Here is a 25,257-nt window from a genome sequence, read left to right as displayed (position 1 = left end):
TTATATGCATACCATTGTTCAATTATAGTGTGTTTGATGGTTTAGAATGAAAGATGCTAGCCTAAACCACTACATTTCCCACAGCACCCTGCGCAGAGTAAATAGCGTCTGATTCTAACCGTAAAATCCTATTTGTTACCGGTATCCGGCACGGACCGTTCTCCCAATAAGGATTGTTACATCACTTCGCATAGACACGCCTTTTCAGGTGGTGACGCAATCCACGGAAAGTGGTAAGGAGGGGGAGGGGGTGTCCCGTCTGCACGCGCAGACAGCAGACAGCAGCTGCAGCAAGAGGACCTCTGGTAACGTTCACTGCATTGCTGAGAGTGACATATTACCATTTAAATTTTACCAATTCTAGAATAACATTGTATTAACGACAGCTAAAATGGTTGATCGCGAGCAACTGGTGCAGAAAGCCAGGCTGGCCGAACAGGCTGAAAGATATGATGATATGGCAGCAGCCATGAAATCGGTAAGTTCTGCTTTGGAATCATATTTCTGAGTATCATAAGGAATCATAAATAACCTCCACTTTCTAATACTTACACTTTCATTTTTTTTCTGTTTTGTTTGATGTAGCTAGGCTTACATAAAGAATAACTGTGGTGTATCCTATGGCAATTATCGTTCCCTGATTATTGTAGTGTTCCATATTTGGTGTATTAAACATGCCATGAAAGATCATTATTATGTCAAAACCTTCAACTGGAATAAGACAGGGGAAAGCCAATATATCATGCCAGTGACATTTTCTGGAACTTTACTGGCAAGGCCCATGTAGGCTTTCACCATACCTTTCGACATCTGTTTTATTTTTAAATCCAACGATTATTTGCTCACCGTTCATTATCTTTATGAAAGGTAATGTTTATTGAAACATTGAGCTATGTATGGTCAGTTATTACCTCATAGCCTAGTAGAAATGGGTTGTCAATGTGGAATACGGCTGTCAGATGATGAAAACAGCGAACGAATGCGGACTGTGCGGACTGTGTGATCTTAGGGCGGTGCCTTTTGCTAGGTTGCTTTTTAATCAGCTAGACAGCATGGCAGTAATGATAGGAGGCAATAACCGACAAAGCACCTTGCTCTGTAGATGAAACCTGTTTGTTTAATTGTTGATCTAACTGAATTAAATTGAAAGGACAGATACAATTGGCAGGGAGGGGCAGTGGAATCTTCGCATAAAACGATGAACATTTGGCTAGACACCAGAGGGAAAGCAATTTACTGGTAGCCAACTCTAGGTTTACTGTAGGTTACTGCAATGTGAGTGACAGCAGGGTTGGAGATAGGCATGTCCCATTCCCTGATTGTGATGATGTTCCCTAAACATGACAATCTCCCGCAAAGATGCATTATTAGTCACATCTATCATTGTGAGGAAATCAATTTACGCACACACACAATGTCATAAAATCTACCCACCTGTGTAGAATAGGCCTAACGCAAACGTTAGTGTCGTAGCCGATATTGATTTGGGCAATAAACAATATCCCCATAAAATATGATCCTGGGAACCTGAAACGTGGGTGGCAGCAGAAATCCTTCCAGAACGTTCTGTGGTTGTCATATTGCAGTGGATTCAATGTGCAGACTAGAACGTGTTAGAATGGTCAGGGTTCTGAATTCAATCTCAAAGACACATTATAGCACCCAATGCTTTATACTTGCGTCCTCCTCGACCCCCTTGAAAGGAAGGCATAGCAGTTTCTTGCACTAGGCGTGTCGCAGTGTGCCAAGGTGCAGTACCCGTATTGCACCATTTCAGAATCAGACTCAGCCCATTTATCTGTAGCCCACAATTCAGAAATGCAGGAATTCTGTAATTGATGATATCGCCTACTCACTGTATATACAATAGCTGAGGAAGTATATGATATGGAGGCTTAATCCAATGATATGATCTGGCCAGGCCAGTATGGTGTTCCTGGGATCTATCCACTGAGCTGAGGTTGTCTGTCTAGCCTATCTCTCATCCTCATTCTGACCCCAAAAAACATGAATGCCAATTACTGTAGATCCACGTTAAGTAGAAAATCCTAAATAAATTGCCTATATCCACCTCTGAGGTAATGCTCTGTCACAGACTACTAGTCCATATAGAAGGCATGGTATAATTACCTTGAACAGTGCACTATAATGTTGAGGGGTTACTTTAGTACACTATAATAACACAGACACAGATTTAATTACAGAAGCTGGCAGTAGTATTAGTCATGAATTATACTCTTCAGGAAAGCAGGCTGCTTCAGGGCCAGGTGGTGATAATGTCAGAGGGGAGAAGGGCTTTGGCTCCTCCCTCTAAATGATGCTGAGTCAGAGATGGAGGAAGTCCACCCCCATCCTTATCCCCGGTCCCATCCCCAGCCCGGCCTGACTCCCCTGCAGATGCAGCCCCATCCCTATCTCCAGCCCCATGCAGCCCGAGCCAGCCCCCAACACCAGCTCCAGCCCTGGCTGTGCTGCAGCAGTGGGTATCAGGGTGTGTCTGACTGATTTTTGATTTAGCTGCCACTCCACTGGGCATCAGTGGCAAGGGATTCCCCGGCCATCAGTTACATTTTCTGGGGAAATGACGAGTGGTTGGCAGTAGTGGTATGCTGGCATTCTACTTCGTTGTCACTACCCACATGCAGAGGATCCCTCCTCTAAAGTCAGTCAGTTAGTCGGCCGTTAATGTGTCAAAAGAGAATGTGATGCATGTATACTTGGATGGCATTCAATAATTATATTTTCCTTCACCATGGTGACATTTTTACAATACTGGTATTGATATTTTAGAGCAATTATTCTGGTTGTGGTACTAGAGCGGGGACTCCAGGAAGAGTAGCAAATGGGGATCCTAATAAACTAGACTAGAGCAGTAGATATGTAGAGGTACCTGCCCTGCGTGAATTTGCCAAATTCAAGCACTGAGTGTTATATGCAACGTTATAAACAGGATTTTTAACAGCTACTCAATTCAAAGCAGCAAAGCATATGTGGTTGGGCTGATGATGTAACATGTTTTTCATTCATCAGTCGGGTGAATGAACCCTCGCTATAACTCAGAATCTGAGTCAGAAATGGTTCACATGCTGGGCTTCTATCTGAGGTGAAGCAGTTCATTCATCCTTTGGGGGAGAGAGAATGGGGAAAAGTGCGGGGAGGAGGGTTGCATCCAGTGTCACCCTGTGATGTCATGTTTCCTTTAGCGTCTGTCTGTCACGATCGTCGTTGTAAGCATACTCGGACCAAGGCGCAGCGTGATATGGGTTCCACACTTTTAATTCGTGAAACGCACAAAAAAACAATAAAGAGCAAATGACACATGAAGCTATGGAGTGCTCACAGGTAACTACACATCAACAAGATCCCACAAAACACAGTGGGGAAATGGCTGCCTAAATATGATCTCCAATCAGAGACAATGATAAACAGCTGCCTCTGATTGGGAACCATATACCAGGCCAACATAGAAATACACACACTAGATTACCCACCCTAGTCACACACCGACCTAACCAAAATAAAGAATAAAAAAACTCTCAGGTTAGGGCGTGACACTGTCCTACTTTACCGTCTTAGAAAATAAAGACCATCATGCTGTTGAATAGGCAGCTTTTATATTTTATTTTTTTAATTTAACATTTACTTAACTAGGCAATTCAGTTAAGAACAAATTCTTATTTACAATGATGGCCTACCCCGGGCAAAACTGGTATAAATGATTTGGGAGACAGGCGCAGGAATGCATAACAAGGTTCTTTATTTTACCCAAATTACGGCGTGCCGTGTAAAGGCACGGGGACGAAGACCAAACCAACACGTAACAAAAACAGGGTTGAAACCCAAACAAAATAGCGAGGAGTACCTCGAATAAATAACACTAGCGCGCGATGATTAAGATCTGCGCAATCCACAAGGGCACGAAAGCCCAAAACACACAGCACAGGTTCTCACACGCACCAACGGACATGGGAACAATATTCAACAACACCATGGTGAACAAAGTGATACAGCCTGGTGTAACGGATTTCTAGTGGTGATGAAGGAGAGTCGGACCAAACTGCAGCGTGTCGATTGCGATCCATATTTATTAAACAAAACGTAAACACGACTAAACACTAAACACTACAAAACAATAAACGTAATGAAAACCGAAAACAGCCTATCTAGTGCAAACTAACAGAGAGTACAAGTAAGACACTAAGGACAATCACCCACGACAAACTCAAAGAATATGGCTGCCTAAATATGGTTCCCAATCAGAGACAACGATAAGCACCTGCCTCTGATTGAGAACCACTCCAGACAGCCATAGACCTTGCTAGACAACCCACTAAGCTACAATCCCAATACCACCACCAAAACCCCAAGACAAAACACACCACAATTACAAAAACCCCATGCCACACCCTGGCCTGACCAAATACATAAAGATAAACACAAAATACTTTGACCAGGGCGTGACACCTGGAATCAAACCAGGGTCTGTAGTGACGCCTCTAGCACTGAGATGCAGTGTCTTAGACCACTGGGCCACTCAGGAGCTACCTGATCCCCCAATCCCCTTCCTGTCCCCTGAACCTTTGTCAGAGCTTTTGTGATCATCTCATTTCACTGGCACCTTATTTATTATTTCATACCGATCTAAAATGAAAGGTAACATTCTCCAGATTATAAATGACAGTAGGCTATTACTCAAATGTGTCGAATCGTAAATCCCGCCTTGATGCTGTATATCTTGAATGCTGTACCCTCCTCACTCTCTGTATTGTAGCAGGGCAGGTTATCACCCTCACTACCAACATGGACCTGGCTTTAAAAAACATACTAATTTACTCATGTTTTTTCCTTGCCTTTTACGCATTGTATTTTTATATGCCTGCCGCAGCAGCAATGACAGAGACAGAGAAAAACTTCTATGAAAAACTGCAGTCATGTATGGTTATATAACAACAAAGAGCTACTTGAAGCAACCCCTTCCCTGAAACACCCCCACACACACACACACACACACACACACACACACACACACACACATCCCCCTTTCCCAGCAGCACGCCCTCTCTTTTCCACTCTTCCTCTCTCCCTTTCTCTCTCCCTCTCTCTGCCTTAACCAGCCATCCACGCTCGCACCACTCTCACAGCTAGTGACGTCAGGTAGCGCTAGCACACGTCGTCTCTGTGCTCTGCAGCCTGATAGAGGGAGAGGGTAGGCAGGAGAGATGTCACTTTAAGTTAGAGAGAAAGGGAAAGCAAGGGAGGAAGTGCAAGGGAATGAGGAGAAAGTGATGACAGGAAGGATGAAAGAGAGATGGGGAGAGAAACAGAGGTGGGGGGTGTAAGCGATGAAGAGATCGGGAGCTAGGGACATGTAGACTGAGCCCACTCTTGTGTTAGTCGGGTCATTCCTACAATCTGGTGCCTTTTCTGTCCCCAGGAAATATCACCTCGTATCACCTTCTATTTCGTGTCAAATGTGGCATCCAAAGGGCTTTAAAGATAAAGTTATGTGTCCTTTACCATAAAAACACAAAGAAATGGATCTCAAAGGGAATTTTATGCACTTTGTTTTTAGTGGATGTAGGCATTTTCGCATTGTCCCCGGGTGCTATTAACCAACTTCTATGAGAGATTATTTTATAATCCTACTTAAAATGTTCATGAATATTGTGTTTGTTATTATTGTATTTTAAGGTCCCTGATTTCCCTTTCCACCCTGTTAGTATGTTGTAATTCCCCTTTAAGAAAACAGCCCATTCCCACAATGACATAACGTTCAGGAAGTGTCATAATTCTTTGAGTGTGAAATCGGTGCAAAGCTAAATAAATATACACACTCTGTTTTATATATTTTTTCCATATTTCATGAGTTATTCTGTTTGTGTCACTCATAAATCTCCACCCTGTTAGGCTAAATTAATATTAATAAAAAATATACACTACCGTTCAAAAGTTTGGGGTCACTTATAAATTTCCTTGTTTTTGAAAGAAAAGCACATTTTTTTGTCCATTAAAATAACATCAAATTGATCAGAAATACAGTGTAGACATTGTTAATGTTGTAAATGATTAAAGTAACTGGAAACAGCATATTTTTTATGGAATATCGACATAAGTCTACAGAGGCCCATTAGCAGGATACATCACTCCTGTGTTCCAATGGCACGTTGTGTTAGCTAATCCAAGTTTAGTATTTTAAAAGGCTGATTGATCATTAGAAAACCCTTTAGCACGTATGTTAGTACAGCTGAAAACTGTTGTCCTCATTAAAGAAGCAATAAAACTGTCCTTCTTTAGACTAGTTGAGTATCTGGAGCACAAGCATTTGTGGGTTCGATTACGCCTAAGTAGATATTCCATAAAAAATCAGCCATTTCCAGCTACAATAGTCATTTACAACATTAACAATGTCTACACTGTATTTCTGTTTTAATGGACAAAAAATGTGCTTTTCTTTAAAAAATAAGGACATTTCTAAGTGACCGCAAACTTTTGAATGGAAGTGTATATTTTAAAAAAAGAACTCAATCAAACATGGAAATGTTGTTAGAAAAGATATGAAATAAATTACTAATATATTTATATTTTATGTGTATATACAGTTGAAGTCGGAGGTTTACATACACTTAGGTTGGAGTCATTAAAACTTGTTTTTCAACCACTCCACAAATTTATTGTTAACAAACTATAGTTTTGGCAAGTCGGTTAGGACATCTACTTTGTGCATGACACAAGTAATTTTTCCAACAATTGTTTACAGACAGATTATTTCACTTATAATTCACTGTATCACAACTCCAGTGGGTCAGAAGTTTATATACACTAAATTGACTGTGCCTTTAAACAGCTTGGAAAATTCCAGAAAATGATGTCATGGCTTTAGAAGCTTCTGATAAGCTTTTGACATAATTTGAGTCAATTGGAGGTGTACCTGTGGATGTATTTCAAGGCCTACCTTCAAACTCATTGCCTCTTTGCATGACATCATGGGAAAATCAAAAGAAATCAGCCAAAGACCTCAGAAAAAAATTGTAGACCTCCAAACAATTTGGTTCATCCTTGGGAGCAATTTCCAAATGCCTGAAGGTACCACGTTTATCTGTACAAACAATAGTACGCAAGTATAAACACCATGGGACCACGCAGCCGCATACCTCTCAGGAAGGAGACACGTTCTGTCTCCTAGAAATGAACGTACTTTGGTGCGAAAAGTGCAAATCAATCCCAGAACAACAGCAAAGGACCTTGTGAAGATGCTGGAGGAAACCGGTACAAATGTATCTATATCCACAGTAAAACGAGTCCTATATTGACATAACCTGAAAGGCTGCTCAGCAAGGAAGAAGCCACTGCTCCAAAACCTCCATAAAAAAGCCAGACTACAGTTTGCAACTGCACAAGACCGTATTATTTTGAGAAATGTCCTCTGGTCCGATGAAACAAAAATAGAACTGTTTGGCCATAATGACCATTGTTATGTTTGGAGGAAAAAGGGGGAGGCTAGCAAGCCGAAGAACACCATTCCAACCATGAAGCACGGGGGTGGCAGCATCATGTTGTGGCGGTGCTTTGCTGCAGGACGGACTGGTGCACTTCACAAAATAGATGGCATCATGAGGCAAGAAAATTATGTGGATATATTGAAGCAACATCTCAAGACATCAGTTAAGCTGCTTGGTCATAAATGGGTCTTCCAAATGGACAATGACCCCAAGCATACTTCCAAATTTGTGGCAAAATGGCTTAAGGACAACAAAGTCAAGGTATTGGAGTGACCATTACAAAGCCCTGACCTCAACCCTATAGAACATTTGTGGGCAGAATTGAAGAAGCTTGTGCGCGCAAGGAGGCCTACAAACCTGACTCAGTTACACCAGCTCTGTCAGGAGGAATGGGCCAAAATTCACCCAACTTATTGTGGGAAGCTTGTGGAAGACTACCCGAAACGTTAAACCCAAGTTACACAATTTAAAGGCAATGCTACCAAATACTAATTGAGTGTATGTAAACTTCTGACCCACTGGGAATGTGATGAAAGAAATAAAAGCTGAAATATATAATTCTCTCTACAATTATTCTGACATTTCACATTCTTAAAATAAAGTGGTGATCCTAACTGACCTAAGACAGGGAATTTTTAAATGTCAGTAATTGTGAAAAACTGAGTTTAAATGTATTTGGCTAAGGTGTATGTAAACTTCCGACTTCAACTGTTGATACAAATTTGTAATATCTCATTATGTAAACAATCCACCTATAATTTTTAGGATTTAAGTGTCTGAGTTTGACAAATATGTTTTTTTGTAAGTCAAACATATTGGTCCAAAAGGCACCAGATTTGAGGAATGACCCAGCCCTGCATCCATGTGTGGCCTTCAAGTAGGTGGGATGGGTTGCAGAGGTGGAACAAAATGAGTATGGTGCCACTCCGCACCCTTTCCAACTTTAACCAACCTCACTTCCTCCGCTACATGCCTTCCCTTCTATAGATATTAGACATTAGTGGGCCTGAGCCATGATTCACAGTAGACAGCCATCAGAGAGAAATAATTGATCTTTTGGTTTCCTGTTGCTTTTGTTATCGTTTAACACACACAGATGTTTGGGAGTTGACAGCAGCCAGTGTGGGGATGAGTCACGAGAGAGCCAGTGCGATTGATGAGCTTTGCTGGCAGACAGAAGGCTCTATTGTGATCCCTGCACCACAGCTTCCGTCAGTCCTTTCTGTTTCACCCCCAGGCTGCTGAAATAAAGGCAGCCATGTTTTTACAAAGCCCATGGCCTGTCTAGTGTGTGTGTGTGTGTGTGTGTGTGTGTGTGTGTGTGTGTGTGTGTGTGTGTGTGTGTGTGTGTGTGTGTGTGTGTGTGTGTGTGTGTGCGTGCTTTCGTGTGTGTGTGTGTTTGAAAAGTAGTGTCAAGTGCTTGTTCTGTTGGTCATGCGCATTTCTCTGTTTCCCTACCTTTTCAGTAATAGCACAACAACACCAGTCCAGAGGTCATCTATATGGCCATTGTTCAATTTATGATGCTTTATGATGCAACACGTTGCATTATATGAAGGTAACTCAAGGTCAGTAGTATAATGTGTCCATTATTGTCTTGGAAGCATTGAAATTGTAGCGTGTGTCAGAGAGATGCTAGCTGTTCTACTGTTATATCAATTGAAATAAAATTTTAAGAAGAAGATCTGTTGTTTTAGCAGTGGATACAGATAGGGCGAAAAGGTAATTCCTTGTGCGATACTATGAATTAGCCCATAGAGGGGATTGTCTTTGACATAGCTATTTGTGGACTGTGTGTGTGTGTATTAGCAGATCCTTCCCCTGACCCACTACCACACTATACCCCAATCCACTACCTCCACTGGCCATTCTCCTTATCCTGTCCTTGGGCTGTAGAGATAGAATATCTGGTTGTCCCAAACAAAGCAGATCTCTCAGTCAGTTCCCATGGAAACTGAAGATAGCATGATAGATAGATATTTTTTCCTTTCAGAGTTCGGCCCCTCCCTGTTACAGTAGGTAGACACTAGCCAGTCATCTGGCCAGAGCAGAAGGCTGGGATTGGCTGGTTGTAACCAGCCACTTACCCTAGCCCTAACCCTAACCTTAATAATCAGAGCAGCTTACCGATCATTGCACCTGTACACAGCCCATCTGTAAATAGCCCACCCAACTACCTCATCCCCATATTGTTATTTACTTTTGTTATTTTGCACCCCAGAATCTCTACTTGTACATCATCATCTACACATTTATCACTTCAGTGTTAATTCTAAATTGTAATTATTTTGCAGTTATGGCCTATTTGTTGCTTTTACCTCCCTAATCTTACTACATTCGCACATACTGTATATAGATTTTTTCTATTGTGTTATTGACTGTACGTTTGTTTATTCCATGTGTAACTCTGTTGTTTTTTTCACACTGCTTTGCTTTATCTTGGCCAGGTCACAGTTGTAAATGAGAACTTGTTCTCAACTGGCCTAGCTGGTTAAATAAAGGTTAAATAACATTTTTTTTTTAAATCGTGTGTTGTTTTGACTTTGAAGAATCACTGAAGGAAGTTGATCTATGAAGGATTGTAGTGTCATGGAAGAGTTAGGGGTGAAATCAGTGTTCTCCTATATGATAACATTTCTGTGTGTTGGAGGATACACCTGTGCGTGTGAGCAGTATCAGCAGTTGAACTTGGTGTTTTATATATTACATTTTTGCAGGAATAAAAAGTTCCTTGTATAGCCAGCCCAAGGCTCCAAGCATGTGGCAACGAAAATAACAACTCCCACTTGGACAATTTAGTAAGCTTCATGTGTAGCAGAAGAAAACACTGACAGCAAAGTAATCTCTTTTTTTCTTCAATTCGAGGGCTGTAATCATCATAAGCGGCTTGGAATATTAGATTGAGCTATGACTCATAGATGACTTGCTCTGATTCTGGACGTGTACTGTAAGCTGTAATGCACAGAATTTGTCGGAGGAGAGAGTGGAACCCCTCTTGATTGGTCAGGGGAGGCAGAAAAATGGACTGGGAAAGGGATATGTTCCAGACTATAGATAGATAAATAGATGAGGAGAGAGAGTGAGAGAAATTGAAAGAGAGAGAGAGAGAACTGAGAAAGATTAGAGAATAAATTATAGTGAACAATCTCCCCCTGCTCAATCAAATGATAGCTGACATGGAAAGATAAAAGATATTTCGGCCTCGACATCACTGGAAAGGCAGGGCTGGGACTGTAGCCATCGATGGCTCTGAACGAACTTTATTTAACTCTCTGCAAACTGGAAACGATTTATCCAGAGGCTGCATTCATTGTAGCTGGGGATTTTAACAAGGCTAATCTGAAAACAAGACTCCCTAAATTTTATCAGCATATCGATTGCGCAACCAGGGGTGGAAAGACCTTGGATCATTGTTACTCTAACTTCCGCGACGCATATAAGGCCCTGCCCCGCCCCCCTTTCGGAAAAGCTGACCACGACTCCATTTTGTTGATCCCTGCCTACAGACAGAAACTAAAACAAGAAGCTCCCACGCTGAGGTCTGTCCAACGCTGGTCCGACCAAGCTGACTCCACACTCCAAGACTGCTTCCATCACGTGGACTGGGAGATGTTTCGTATTGCGTCAGACAACAACATTGACGAATACGCTGATACGGTGTGCGAGTTCATTAGAACGTGCGTTGAAGATGTCGTTCCCATAGCAACGATTAAAACATTCCCTAACCAGAAACCGTGGATTGATGGCAGCATTCGTGTGAAACTGAAGGCACGAACCACTGCTTTTAATCAGGGCAAGGTGTCTGGTAACATGACTGAATACAAACAGTGCAGCTATTCCCTCCGCAAGGCTATCAAACAAGCTAAGCGCCAGTACAGAGACAAAGTAGAATCTCAATTCAACGGCTCAGACACAAGAGGCATGTGGCAGGGTCTACAGTCAATCACGGACTACAGGAAGAAACCCAGCCCAGTCACGGACCAGGATGTCTTGCTCCCAGACAGACTAAATAACTTTTTGCCCGCTTTGAGGACAATACAGTGCCACTGACACGGCCTGCAACGGAAACATGCGGTCTCTCCTTCACTGCAGCCGAAGTGAGTAAGACATTTAAACGTGTTAACCCTCGCAAGGCTGCAGGCCCAGACGGCATCCCCAGCCGCGCCCTCAGAGCATGCGCAGACCAGCTGGCCGGTGTGTTTACGGACATATTCAATCAATCCCTATACCAGTCTGCTGTTCCCACATGCTTCAAGAGGGCCACCATTGTTCCTGTTCCCAAGAAAGCTAAGGTAACTGAGCTAAACGACTACCGCCCGTAGCACTCACATCCGTCATCATGAAGTGCTTTGAGAGACTAGTCAAGGACCATATCACCTCCACCCTACCTGACACCCTTGACCCACTCCAAATTGCTTACCGCCCAAATAGGTCCACAGACGATGCAATCTCAACCACACTGCACACTGCCCTAACCCATCTGGACAAGAGGAATACCTATGTGAGAATGCTGTTCATCGACTACAGCTCGGCATTCAACACCATAGTACCCTCCAAGCTCGTCATCAAGCTCGAGACCCTGGGTCTCGACCCCGCCCTGTGCAACTGGGTACTGGACTTCCTGACGGGCCGCCCCAGGTGGTGAGGGTAGGCAACAACATCTCCTCCCCGCTGATCCTCAACACTGGGGCCCCACAAGGGTGCGTTCTGAGCCCTCTCCTGTACTCCCTGTTCACCCACGACTGCGTGGCCATGCACGCTCCAACTCAATCATCAAGTTTGCGGACGACACAACAGTGGTAGGCTTGATTACCAACAACGACGAGACGGCCTACAGGGAGGAGGTGAGGGCCCTCGGAGTGTGGTGTCAGGAAAATAACCTCACACTCAACGTCAACAAAACTAAGGAGATGATTGTGGACTTCAGGAAACAGCAGAGGGAACACTCCCCCATCCACATCGATGGAACAGTAGTGGAGAGGGTAGCAAGTTTTAAGTTCCTCGGCATACACATCACAGACAAACTGAATTGGTCCACTCACACAGACAGCATCGTGAGGAAGGCGCAGCAGCGCTTCTTCAACCTCAGGAGGCTGAAGAAATTTGGCTTGTCACCAAAAGCACTCACAAACTTCTACAGATGCACAATCGAGAGCATCCTGGCGGGCTGTATCACCGCCTGGTATGGCAACTGCACCGCCCTCAACCGTAAGGCTCTCCAGAGGGTAGTGAGGTCTGCACAACGCATCACCGGGGGCAAACTACCTGCCCTCCAGGACACCTACACCACCCGATGCTACAGGAAGGCCATAAAGATCATCAAGGACATCAACCACCCGAGCCACTGCCTGTTCACCCCGCTGTCATCCAGAAGGCGAGGTCAGTACAGGTGCATCAAAGCTGGGACCGAGAGACTGAAAAACAGCTTCTATCTCAAGGCCATCAGACTGTTAAACAGCCACCACTAACATTGAGTGGCTACTGCCAACACACTGTCAATGACACTGACTCTACTCCAGCCACTTTAATCATGGGAATTGATGGGAAATGATGTAAATATATCACTAGCCACTTTAAACAATGCTACCTTATATAATGTTACTTACCCTACATTGTTCATCTCATATGCATACGTTGATACTGTACTCTATATCATCGACTGCATCCTTATGTAATACATGTATCACTAGCCACTTTAACTATGCCACTTGGTTTACATACTTATCTCATATGTATATACTGTACTCGATATCATCTACTGTATCTTGCCTATGCTGCTCTGTACCATCACTCATTCATATATCCTTATGTACATATTCTTTATCCCCTTACACTGTGTATAAGACAGTAGTTTTTTTGGAATTGTTAGTTAGATTACTTGCTCGTTATTACTGTATTGTCGGAACTAGAAGCACAAGCATTTCGCTACACTCGCATTAACATCTGCTAACCATGTGTATGTGACAAATAAAATTTGATTTGATTTGATTTGAGTTACCATCTGCCCCTTGGATGTGCTATGCTCTCAAAGCTGGAGAAAGACTTAGAGAACCTCCAGGCTAACAAAAGTTTCAAAAAGTACCCTGTTCTCGTTATAGTTTTGAGGATTCTGATTAGAAATATAGTAGAGCAAAGTGTCACACTTTATTTGAATTGTCCGGATTATCCATCTGTAGATGCTCTACATATGGTACTGGCCTATATGGCCTATTAACAAACTATCTGTTGATAAGCAGCTGATGGTTAAGGTTAGGGTTAAGTTTAACCGTTGTTCTGACAGCACTGGAAAATGACAATATATACCTTCAAAGCAATGCTTTTAGCTTTGGCAGTAAACTATCGTTGAGCTCCCAAGCTGACATCATCAAACAGCTAGCTGTAGATTGTTTTTCTGGACCCCTCTGCCAACGGGCCAAGAGAGCAAGGTGGCTTAAAGCAAGCAAGCAATCAAGTGGGTTTAGCTCTGTGCTTTTCTGATTTTTGTGTATTTAAATATCACCAAAATCTCTCTAGTTCGGGAGGTTAAGAATAGAAAGATTTTTTTTCTTCATAGACAACACATTCAGTAGGGCTATCATCAGACAAAGGGGGCTTGCTGCGAACTATACTGCCACAGCCACAGCCAGGGCCCCATGCTCTGCTTTGAATGGGATTGGAGAGGAATTTAGGCCCTGAAATGGAGGCTGCGTCCATATGCACTACTTTTGACCAGAGCCCTTTGGGCCCTGGTGAAAAGTAGTGCACTATAAAATGGAATAGGGTGCCATTTGGGACATGCAACCAGAGAGTAGCTGGCTTTATATTCAGAGCAGAGGGTTAGGTATGTAAAGACGGCTGTGATGCGTGCGGCACCGCATGGTCTCCTCTCGTGGGGGTATAAAGGATTAAATCCTCTAGCCAGACAGACACAGGCCTGTGGAAACAAAACAAAACAAGCTTTCAGAGCAAGAGAAAGCCAATGAGAAGCCAGGGACAGGGGGATGATGTCAGCCTGCTACATGGAGGCGTGGTCCAACCCCAGCCTGCAGCCTCTGGATGCCATGATCACTGGTGTAGAAGATCATGGGAGTTAGCCCATCTCTGACCTCGATCGTTGTGAATCATGAATGACGATATGTGAATAGCCATTTAGGTTATATCAATATAATAGGATATTTCAGCTAGCAAGTGAACACATGGCATGGCATTACTATATCCTTTCCTATCCATAACGTTGGCAGAAGTCAGAGAACATGGCATCAATGAATGATTGCATATTGGCCTAACGAAAAAAAACGTTTTCAAATCTGACAATAAAAGTAATTAACAAGATTAAAATGCTGTTTTAAGGTAAACTGCAACTCTGAAACATTGCTGTCTCTCTTTCTCCCTCCTTGTCTCATAGGTGACAGAGTTGAATGAGGCCTTGTCCAATGAGGAGAGGAACCTGCTCTCTGTGGCCTATAAGAATGTGGTAGGGGCGCGGCGCTCGTCCTGGCGCGTCATCTCCAGCATCGAGCAGAAGACCTCGGCGGACGGCAACGAGAAGAAGATGGAGATGGTGCGTGCGTACCGCGAGAAGATCGAGAAGGAGCTGGAGACCGTGTGTCGGGACGTGCTCAACCTCCTGGACAACTTCCTGATCAAGAACTGCAACGAAACGCAGCACGAGAGCAAGGTGTTTTACCTGAAGATGAAGGGCGACTACTACCGCTACCTGGCCGAGGTGGCCACGGGCGAGAAGAGGGTCGGCGTGGTGGAGTCCTCTGAGAAGTCCTACAGCGAGGCCCATGAGATCAGCAAGGAGCACATGCAGCCCACCCACCCTATCCGCCTGGGTCTGGCCCTCAACTACTCCGTGTTCTACTACGAGATCCAAAATGCACCTGAGCAGGCCTGCCACTTGGCCAAGACCGCCTTCGATGACGCCATCGCTGAGCTGGACACCCTGAACGAAGACTCCTACAAAGACTCTACCCTCATCATGCAGCTGCTACGAGACAACTTGACACTCTGGACCAGCGACCAGCAGGATGACGAGGGTGGTGAGACCAACAACTAGAGAGTCCCTAAAGAGACTCCCGTGTCCTGTTTCAGCCAATACACACAACACCCCGCTCCCTCACAAATCACAACAAAATATGAAACCAGTTCTTAGAAATAAATGATTTGGCTGGTGGAACTTTGGCAGCCACTTTTGCCGTTGATGATACTACCGCAGCTGCAGTTCTTCATTTGTACACAAATTTAAAAAGTTAAGAAAAAATTGAAAGAGGAGTAGGAAGGGAGATGATTTTAGTTTTTAGTATCGTTAAAAAATAAATAGTTGAACCCCTTCCTTCTTGATTACCTCTGCGACATTTGCCAAACCACTTAAGAGGAAGAAGTTCTGTATCTCAAACAGTCAGTCAGGAAGTAGAGTCTGGCTATTTGGTTAGAAATGACACCCTCATACTGGCATAAAGACTGTTCTTATGGCACTAAATGAAATGGAGCTTCTTATTTAACTGATGTGGTGAGGGAGGAGGAGCATTCAAAATCGTAAGGGGAGATAGAAGCTTGTGCAAAAAAAAAAAAACTTGAATGTCATCGCCTCGCAAAAAGAAAGAGTTGCAAATAGGTTCCAGAGAGGGAGAAATAGGTATCGTACCTCTAGCTAACCACTTCAGACTTACCAACATGGAATCTAAAAGGTGTGCATCACCCTGTAATGGTAATTGTTGTGTGAAAGCAGGTATCCTCTGTGATTATTGAACATACATAACCAATGTTTTGTTCCCATGATGTCAGGAATGTGTTTGTACTCAGACACAGACTATATTACTGTAACTAAAGTAGTAAATACACAGCCAGTGCAGCCCACTAATGCGCTGATATGCTATACATAAACATTTTCAAGCACCTGGTTATTATTATTATTATTATTATTACTCTCCCCTTACCTAGGTTGTCAAGGGTGCCATATTAATAGAATAGGTTAATACAAAGAAAATCACTAAAACAACAAAAACAATTATCGTGCAGAGGAGATCATTTGATATTGTAAGACAACAGAATATTTTATCCTAAATTACGGTATATTCATGTTTACAACAATCTTGGATCCATGACACTGAGTTGACTGGAACCACATACTCAGTGGACAAAATACACATTACCTGGGCTATATGGACACGCCTGGTGCCCAAAACTGATGACGTATGTCACACAGCTGTGAGTGGAGACGAATGGATTCGGTACTGACAGTCAGTCAGCCGTCCTGTTGAGCCCTTCCCAGCTAGCTAGTTTATGCTGGCTAGCTGGCAACAACAGCAGCATGGCACTAGTTATAACTTGTAAAAGAAAGTGCTTTTTATTTCCACGGATGAAATAACTTGTAGATTGGTTACCATCTGGATGTCACCGTGACATGCCAATTAGCTAACGTAACGACAAGCCGGTGTGAATGACCAGTGCAACAGTGTTGTATCGAGGTACTTCCCAGTTCCCACTGTTGCTTCCCACTGGGCAGCAGTTGCTTCACCAGGCAGCTGTAACACATTTTCGCTGGCGGTAGCTATTTGTTTCATCCCACTTCATTATATTTAGAGTAGGATAGCAGCGAGAAATAACTTGTAATATTGGTAGTATAGTAACCATCTGGATGTCACCGTGATACAGTCTTCTGCTCAATGGGGCACAGTGTGTCCTTCACCCAACTTGCTGGCCACTGCTATCCTGCTGTAAGGAGAGGAAAGTAGCTAGATAGTTTAGCCAATATCAGGCCGGGTGACAACTAAAGCACAGTTATTGTAATGATTTTAACCGAAACAATATTTCCGTTAAAAACAGAATGATTCTGAACACTCCCAAGTCCCAGCTTTGGCAGACAAGTAAAAAATTCTGTCTGAAGTTTCTAGCCACAAACATAAACTAGCTAGCTGGGAAAAGCTCATTAAGATGCCTGACTGAAATGACTAGACCGAATCCGTTTGTTCCCACTCAACTCTCGCTGCGTGACAGTTTTGGGCACAAGGAATGTGCATATAGTCTCTCCCAATCTAAAAGCATATTTGAGGTTTGTGGATTTTCTTTTTGTGTTAACTTTTTTAATTGTCAAGAAATGCACTTGCCTATTAAACTGTTTCTTCAGTGTAAGACGATAACTGCTCCAATATTCTCGATAATATAATATTGTGCATGCTGGTGATGTATTTATATACAGTAGCTTGACTTTATTATTATTAACCTATACTGTGGATGTTACGTATTCATATGAACATGAAATGACTAGACTTCAGTCTGATTTATTTTCTATTTATACTTTATATTGGATTGTTGACATTTTATTTGAATCTGTGTTTCCTTTACTCCATTTGCTGAAAGTACGCTATGCCAAAACAATGATTGTTAACAATAAATTGATCTGTAATGGACATTGCTATAGTGACATGCAATTCTTGTATTTGTGCTTTTGCATAACAAAAGGCGGAGGATCCCAAATAATTATAATAAAAGCAGAGGGAAAAAAACACCAGTGTTAGCTCAACCTTTGACCTTACCGTCGGGAGGTTTTGTCATAGTGACATATAGTGTAGATGTAGAATGATCACACTGTAAAATAGTTAATTTATTTGAGTCACCTTTCTGTGCTTTTAATGTCACATGATGCTGTGAGATAGTCAAGATTGAACCGTGTTTGATTTTCTACGTAGGAATACTCATGAAACATTATTGTCGTTTTTTTTTTATACCATTTTTACTTTCATCTGTCTTCTGCTATCTTAAATGTGAATAATGTAGCGGTTGCACAAGACAAAATAATAACAACAATAATAACAATGATAATAACAACTTCATTCAAATATTACAAAGCTCTTCTAACCACATTTCAGTGCTGCTGTTATTGAATTCCTATCGTCATATACAGCAGTAGGTGTTTGGCCTTTTCAGATGACTTTCTGATGCTGTTTTGCTTTGTGTTCTTACAATGTTACTTCTTCTTGATGAATCCAAAGGGGCTCCTTAGATTCCCATTTTTGTCATGGCAATATAATGGATACTGTTTTAGCACAACGAGGCAGATGTAGTACTGTTATAGCTGTTGTTCACTACAGGTAGGTAGGAAGGAAGGAAGATATACAGATGGATAGATATAGTTATACATTTATTGTACACTAAATATAGTTACATGTGCATTTTATATAGTATATAATGAGATATTTATCATATATTGTGAACACCTCTGTTGCATCTGTTGTCAATGCAGTTGTACAGTTGTTCATGGATGGCTAGATACTGTAGGTAGGTAGGTAGGTAGGCGGGTAGGTACACAAAGGGTTCTTTGGCTGTCCCCATAGGATAAACCTTTTTGGTTCCCGGTAGAACCCCTTTGGGTTCCATGTAGAACCCTCTGTGGAAAGGGTTGAACATATAACTCAAAAAGGGTTCTACCTGGAACGTAAAGGGTTCTTCAAAGAGTTCTCCTATGGGGACAGCCAAATAACCCTTTTAGGTTCTAGATAGCACCTTTTTCTAAGTGTAGGTAGGTAGGTAGGTTTTAGATAGATAGATATAGATAGATAGATAGATAGATAGATAGATAGATAGATAGATAGATAGATAGATAGATAGATAGATAGATAGATAGATAGATAGATAGATAGATAGATAGATAGATAGATAGATAGATAGATAGATAGATAGATAGATAGATAGATAGATAGATAGATAGATAGATAGATAGATAGATAGATAGATAGATAGATAGATAGATAGATATTGTAATTAGGTACATAGCTAGGTCGCTAGATATATATTTTTATAGTTTGGTGTTAACAAATTATAACATATACATTTTGGATAAGAAACAGCAAGCCACTGAGTTGCTCTACTGGAGAAAATCTGCAGTAACTTGTGTTGTAGTGTACTGTCATGTTGAAAAGCAGCATTTGGTCCAGGCTTCCTCCAGTGCCACCCAATGCTATCTTTCAGATTGTTCAGGGCCTCTTAACTAAATGCTGCATCTAATCTAGCATCAGGCACCAACAGTTCTCAACTGAAGTTTGAAAGCTGGTTACTCGCTTATCCAACCACACAATGCCGGTTTAATGTAACATCTGCCTATGTCACATCCTGAAAGCCAAACAGCTGGTTGTCCTCAGTGTGACATCATCAAACTGTGACCTGTTCAGCTGACCTGGAAACACAGTGATGGTTATGGTTGTCTGCCCTGCTAAGACAGTGAAGTGTAAATGTATTTATTTGTTTGTTTGCCTAGTTCTATTTTTTTGCCTATTCTCCATATACACCTTTTTTGTCACGGTGACATAACGGATGAACATAGATGAACAAATAAATCTTGATAGAAAGAACTATGACAGATGCTACAGGTTTCCCATCACAATTGATGAATACATTTATAATGCAATCGGCAAACAGTATTAGATGTGAATGTGACATGAATTTAAACATGAATTCACATTCATTTAGATATGAATGTGATTTTAAAATCTTATTCCAAAAGTAATGCTCTTCTGTACCATAATATTATGATCGCCCCTGACCTGGCTGAAGGTTAAGATGCCTCATATGACTGAAACCCAATGTTTTCTCATCCAACAAATGCAACACTGGTATGTATCAATAAAACTGTTGGTTCATAGAAAATACATCTGAATAAACATTCTTTCAATGCAAGGTTGACACGCGCACGCACGCCCGCGCACGCACACACACGCACACACACACACACACGCACACACACACACACACACACACACACACGAGCCAGGCTTCGCCTCAGTATAGGTTATAGTATAGGCTGGACTTGATACTTAGGTGAAATGAGGTCTTACGTTAGCTCTGGATGACAGAAGGAGAAGAGCACCTCATGCTGAATCAGGGGAGAAGTGTTACTGAACCAGGCCTAACCCCCATCCAACCCCACCCCTACTCCCTTTCCAAAGTCAAAAGTACAATCTATCTGGCTGAGTAAAATGGAGTCAATAGGCCATCTGTAAGCAGATTGTGTTCATTCCCCATAGTAGTTATTGATTTTGGTAACAGGCTCAGTTCCTCCACAGTCAATCGAAGACGGGGAAGGAGAAAAGCCCTTGGTGAAACACTAGACGATTCTGGTAGAGCAGGGCTATTCCAGAACAGCTGATGGACAGAGAACAAGGGGCCCATCACATAGTCTACCAGTAAATTACAATGGCACCAAGCTTTCATATTTGCCAGATAAAACTTGTATCTATCAGTGCACATACCCAGTTGGTTTTGAAATTGCTTTACTTTTACTGACTGAAAATGTATCAGATGCAAATGACTAAATATCCATCATATCTTCTCATATGATGACAATCAAATTCATTGCCTACCATTGGGGGGAAAAATACTGCTGATGTGAGAAAGGGTGAAGCATGAAATGACACAAATGCATCCTCACTTGGCTCTGCACTGTACTGAGCCATGTCTTGTCAAAGAAGTTCTTTCAGAAGATGAATTATCATGCCCTGTTCTCCTGTACAAGCTTTAGCCAATGGTAGCCGGGCTAGAGCATCAGCACTCACCAATCCAGTTGCTGTTGCTAAGGCTAGAATACGCATCCCCCACTCTCAGCAGCAGTCCTCCTCATTATAGGGCTACCGTACCAGACACATACACTTCTCTCATCCCCATTTTGCTGGAGATAAAAGCTAGTTGTGTTGAAGCGCATTTGGAATTTGGGAGGAAGTGTGCTCTTTATGTCTAGTCTAGTCTAGTATGGTTTTCTGTTGAAACAGAAAGATACAGTTGAAACAATAATCTATCATTCTGTGCTTGGAAATGCACAGAATGATATATATTTTTTTTAAGTATAATATTAAAAATATATATTTTACAAATCTGAAAGTACAAAGTCTGCAAATGATAATTACATAACAAAAGGCTCAATCTCATGTCCATCCTCCACAGCCACTTTCTCAATAGGATTTGATGTTCATTCATGACATAACTTCTGCTCGACACAAAGGCCTCCATCCATGTGCTACTCAGAGACAGCATAGCTGAGCTGGGATGTCTTTCTGTCTGTTAAAAGTCATATCCTACACACAACACATAGCACATTTGTCTGATGGATTTACCGTTGATTTAAATTACAACCCTCCTATACACTAAAAGCCTGACTAAAGGGGTTTCTTAGACAAATTACATAATTGCTTGATGCCCACAACGAGCTGATGTGATGTGTTTATGCCCACAACCTGCTGAAGTGATTGGTTTGATGCCCCAAATAAACTGCAGGGATTGGTTGATGCAGCTGTCAATCAGTCTGAGTCAAGGCTGTTCCTTCCTTTGCTTCCATTCTCATTTGCTCCTTTTCTCATTATCCTACTCTTCACACTCTTCTGTGAAGAAGTGCCCTCATCACAGAGAGGAGGATTGCTTACTCATGTTTCTCTCCTCGCAGCGGATCAAACAGAGGAGGGGGCATAAACGTATATAGTTGGGATGGAGTGAGTGGTAGAGATGAGGACACGCATGCTGGTATGCATTATATTATAAACAGCAAGAGGGAGAATGACTAATACAGATACAGTAGTGCATATGTGCATATGTGTGTGTGTGTGTGTGTGTCTTTCTCTCTCTCTCTCTCTCTCACACACACACATGGCCTATATCTTACAAAGCCATCAGACCATTTTAAAAGCATTGGCCTAACCACACCTTTATACGCTCAAAACATTTTAACAATGGGGCACATGACACAATCAGTGTCATCGTGGGTTACCTTTGCCTGTTACTGTCTGAGACACAGGATTGATGGGATTGCATTTCCAACAGTGATTCAGCCCTCCAAGCAGAAAAAGACCTCATACATCATCACGTCACAAACTAATATGGTAAGAGGATTCTTGGTTTGTTCCCAGATAAGGAAGGTGTCTCCTGTCCTCATGTCTTGCAGGCTGCTGTGCGGCCTGACTGGCTTCTGTGACCCTGTGTTCTCAGACATCTCTGCTGGAGTGTATCCATCTGATCTTGGGAGTGAGTGTTCACTTTTGGTCACAGAGTACTGCTGATGGTGCAGTCTCTCACAAACATTCTGAAATCTATTTTCTCAGGGTGATGTCCTATGTGGTGAGTGAGTTCAAGGAGGAACTTATTTGTTTATTGGGTGTGAAAGGGGCATCATCTGTGGACGCTGGTTGTCTTCACCTTTCCTCTACCTGACAGTTATATGTTACAGACAGTGAACAGGTGCTGTGGCTTTATGTTGCCTGTTAAATGTAGTTATAGGGGATTGGTGGTGGTGCAGTGCAGTGCAGTGCAAAAAGGCTCAATTGCCAAGAGTCCATCTTTAACTGGTACTGTAACTTAGATACTGAAGTGATGCCTCTGAGAGCGGTGGGGAAAGCATCTGAACAAATTCCATTCTTTCCCACCTTGCATTTATAAACATTGTCTCCAGATCATGTTAAGGGGGCTGCTGCCTTTAGCGAGCTGGCCTACTTAGACCTGTCAGCCTGGGTGGAGAGGATAGAGGGAGGATGGAGGGAGGATGGGGGAGGTGTGGGGAGGATGGAGAGGCATCCAGGTGATGAAGCAGCCAATAAGAGGGCTGATTGCTAATAGCCCCCCCCCCACACACACACAGGGCTGAGAGATGGAGATCGAGCCCTGGATATCTCTGGCTTAGGGTTGGCTGGGTGGCTGCAGCTGGATAGGATAGATGAGATAGAGATTACTAATTTAACAAGACATTAAAATGGAATGGGAATGGTAAGTCATATACGAGAAAAAAGCAGAAGACTGAAGTTCAGTGTCTTGCCCTATCAGTGACTTTGAAATAGAACTTTCACAAAGCTCCCTCTGCAGTAGATACTGTAATGAGTCGTTCAACTAATTCAGTGCCTTTTCAGAAAGGTCCCCAAAAAACGTTTGATTTCACCTAATTTTAACATGATCATAAAGAGCACATCTTCAACTTCCTAAAAAACATGTTTTCCCATCTCAAGAGGTTAAAATGACTATAAAATGACCATAAAAAGTGCCTATTAAGTGCCTAATAAATTAACATGGTTGACCCTCACCTCAGGGCTGCGGTGTTGCATGCTACGCCACTGCTTACAAGTTCATTATAACCTCTAGTACAGCCAGTGTAGTCAGCTCAGCTATCTCCATTGAGACCGTGTCTGTGCCTCGATCTAGGTTGAGCAAACAAAACATGGCGGTGTTCGCCTTAGCAATCTCACTGGAATGAAGACCTCCTCCATTCTGGGCATTATTGAAAGAGATTGTGATATCTCACATCTCAAAATGGGGCTACTTAATGTTAGATCCCTCACTTCCAAGGCAGTCACATAGTCAATGAACTAATCACTGATCATAATCTTGATGTGATTGGCCTGACTGCATTTTCATCTTTTGAACTTCTAGTCATGAAATCTATGCAGCCTATTCAATCACTTTTTATTGCTACTGTTTCCAGGCCTCCTAGGCCATATACAGCTTTCCTCACTGAGTTCCCTGAATTCCTATCGGACCTTGTAGTCATGGCAGACAACATTCACATTTTTGGTGACTTTAATATTCACATGGAAAAGTCCATAGACCCACTCCAAAAGGCTTTCGGAGTCATCATCTGCTCAACGGGTTTTGTCCAACGCGTCTCCGGACCTACTCATTGCAAAATCCCTGATGTCTAAATTGTTTCGTTTTTTTTTTCGAAATAGAGCCATTTGTGTGCACTTCCGTTAATACTGTATACCCTGGTATGGTACAGAAATGGTAGGATGGTATGAACATCTGGATACCGCCTAACCCTGGTGTGTGGTCAAGATGCCAATGCCTGGCCAACAACAACTTTTCACTCGATAGGGAAAGAATAAAAATTCCTGGTGCTCATCAGATTTCTTCCTAGTGTGGTCAGAGAAGTTGCCGGAAGTCCAGAGAATAAAAAGCAGTCCTCTTCCTCTATAAATAGCAATCGAGGAGAGCTAGTGAGCGTGTGCATTGGTACACTGCCTGGGTTTCAACTGGAAGAGAATGAAAGTTGGAAATAAACAACAACTAGCCTCTTTCTACTACACCCCCAACTCAGACAGACCTTTCCAACTGGAAGGAAGGTTGAAGAAAACCAAACAACTGTAGTAGTAAGTTAATTCAGCCTCTTAGGGAAAATGTCAGAATGGCAAATCTACAGCATAGACTTACCTTTTGAGTTATAAATGTAGCCTGCTACCACAGGAACTTCAGTAGATGGCATTAAGTAATAGCATGCTGCTGGAGGGGACAGTGGCTGTGTGTGTGTGTGTGTATGTGTGTGTGTGAGTTTGTGTACTAAGGCATGGTATAACCATGTAGGAACAGTGATGGTAGGGATTTTAACACTTCCTCTCACAATTTCCTTTTCTAATGCCAGTCCTGGGTTTCTCCACAGTGGTCTGATCAACACTTCGTGTGAGTCCTCTACTGTACCTGCAACCATGGAAACAGGTGTGTGACAAAGTGTGACACAGTGATCATCACACCCCATCATGTGTATTGGGATGTGATTTACAGCAGTGTTGCTCAATCTCCGGTCTGGCCATCTATCTACCTGATATCTATCGCTCCTTTCTCCCGTTCTCTCTACAGTGTTTATCTTCAGACTAGCACATGGTAGATTGTCAGATGCTACTGATGCCACCGCCACAACAAAAATATGACATAATTGATATCATATTATTCGAAACAACATGTTAATAATTGTGCTACATCACTCAGATCGCATCGTACCTAAATAGAAGAGATAACAGATAAAGGAGGCCCAAGC

The 25,257-nt window shown here is 42.4% G+C and overlaps 1 protein-coding gene across 1 annotated transcript; it reads left to right on the top strand.

Moving 5' to 3' along the window:
* Nucleotides 1-241: 241 nt before the first annotated feature.
* On the top strand, nucleotides 242-17,907 carry ywhag1 (3-monooxygenase/tryptophan 5-monooxygenase activation protein, gamma polypeptide 1). The gene is made up of 2 exons (XM_024432651.2): nucleotides 242-478; nucleotides 14,884-17,907. The coding sequence occupies exons 1-2, from the start codon at nucleotides 392-394 to the stop codon at nucleotides 15,538-15,540; spliced, it is 744 nt and encodes a 247-aa protein (XP_024288419.1). The 5' UTR covers nucleotides 242-391; the 3' UTR covers nucleotides 15,541-17,907.
* Nucleotides 17,908-25,257: the final 7,350 nt, after the last annotated feature.

Source organism: Oncorhynchus tshawytscha, linkage group LG09 (genome assembly GCF_018296145.1).
Source record: "Oncorhynchus tshawytscha isolate Ot180627B linkage group LG09, Otsh_v2.0, whole genome shotgun sequence".
NCBI lineage: Eukaryota > Metazoa > Chordata > Actinopteri > Salmoniformes > Salmonidae > Oncorhynchus > Oncorhynchus tshawytscha.
The sequence above is the reverse complement of the archived record's forward strand: the minus strand, read 5'-3'. Positions and strand labels throughout refer to the sequence as shown.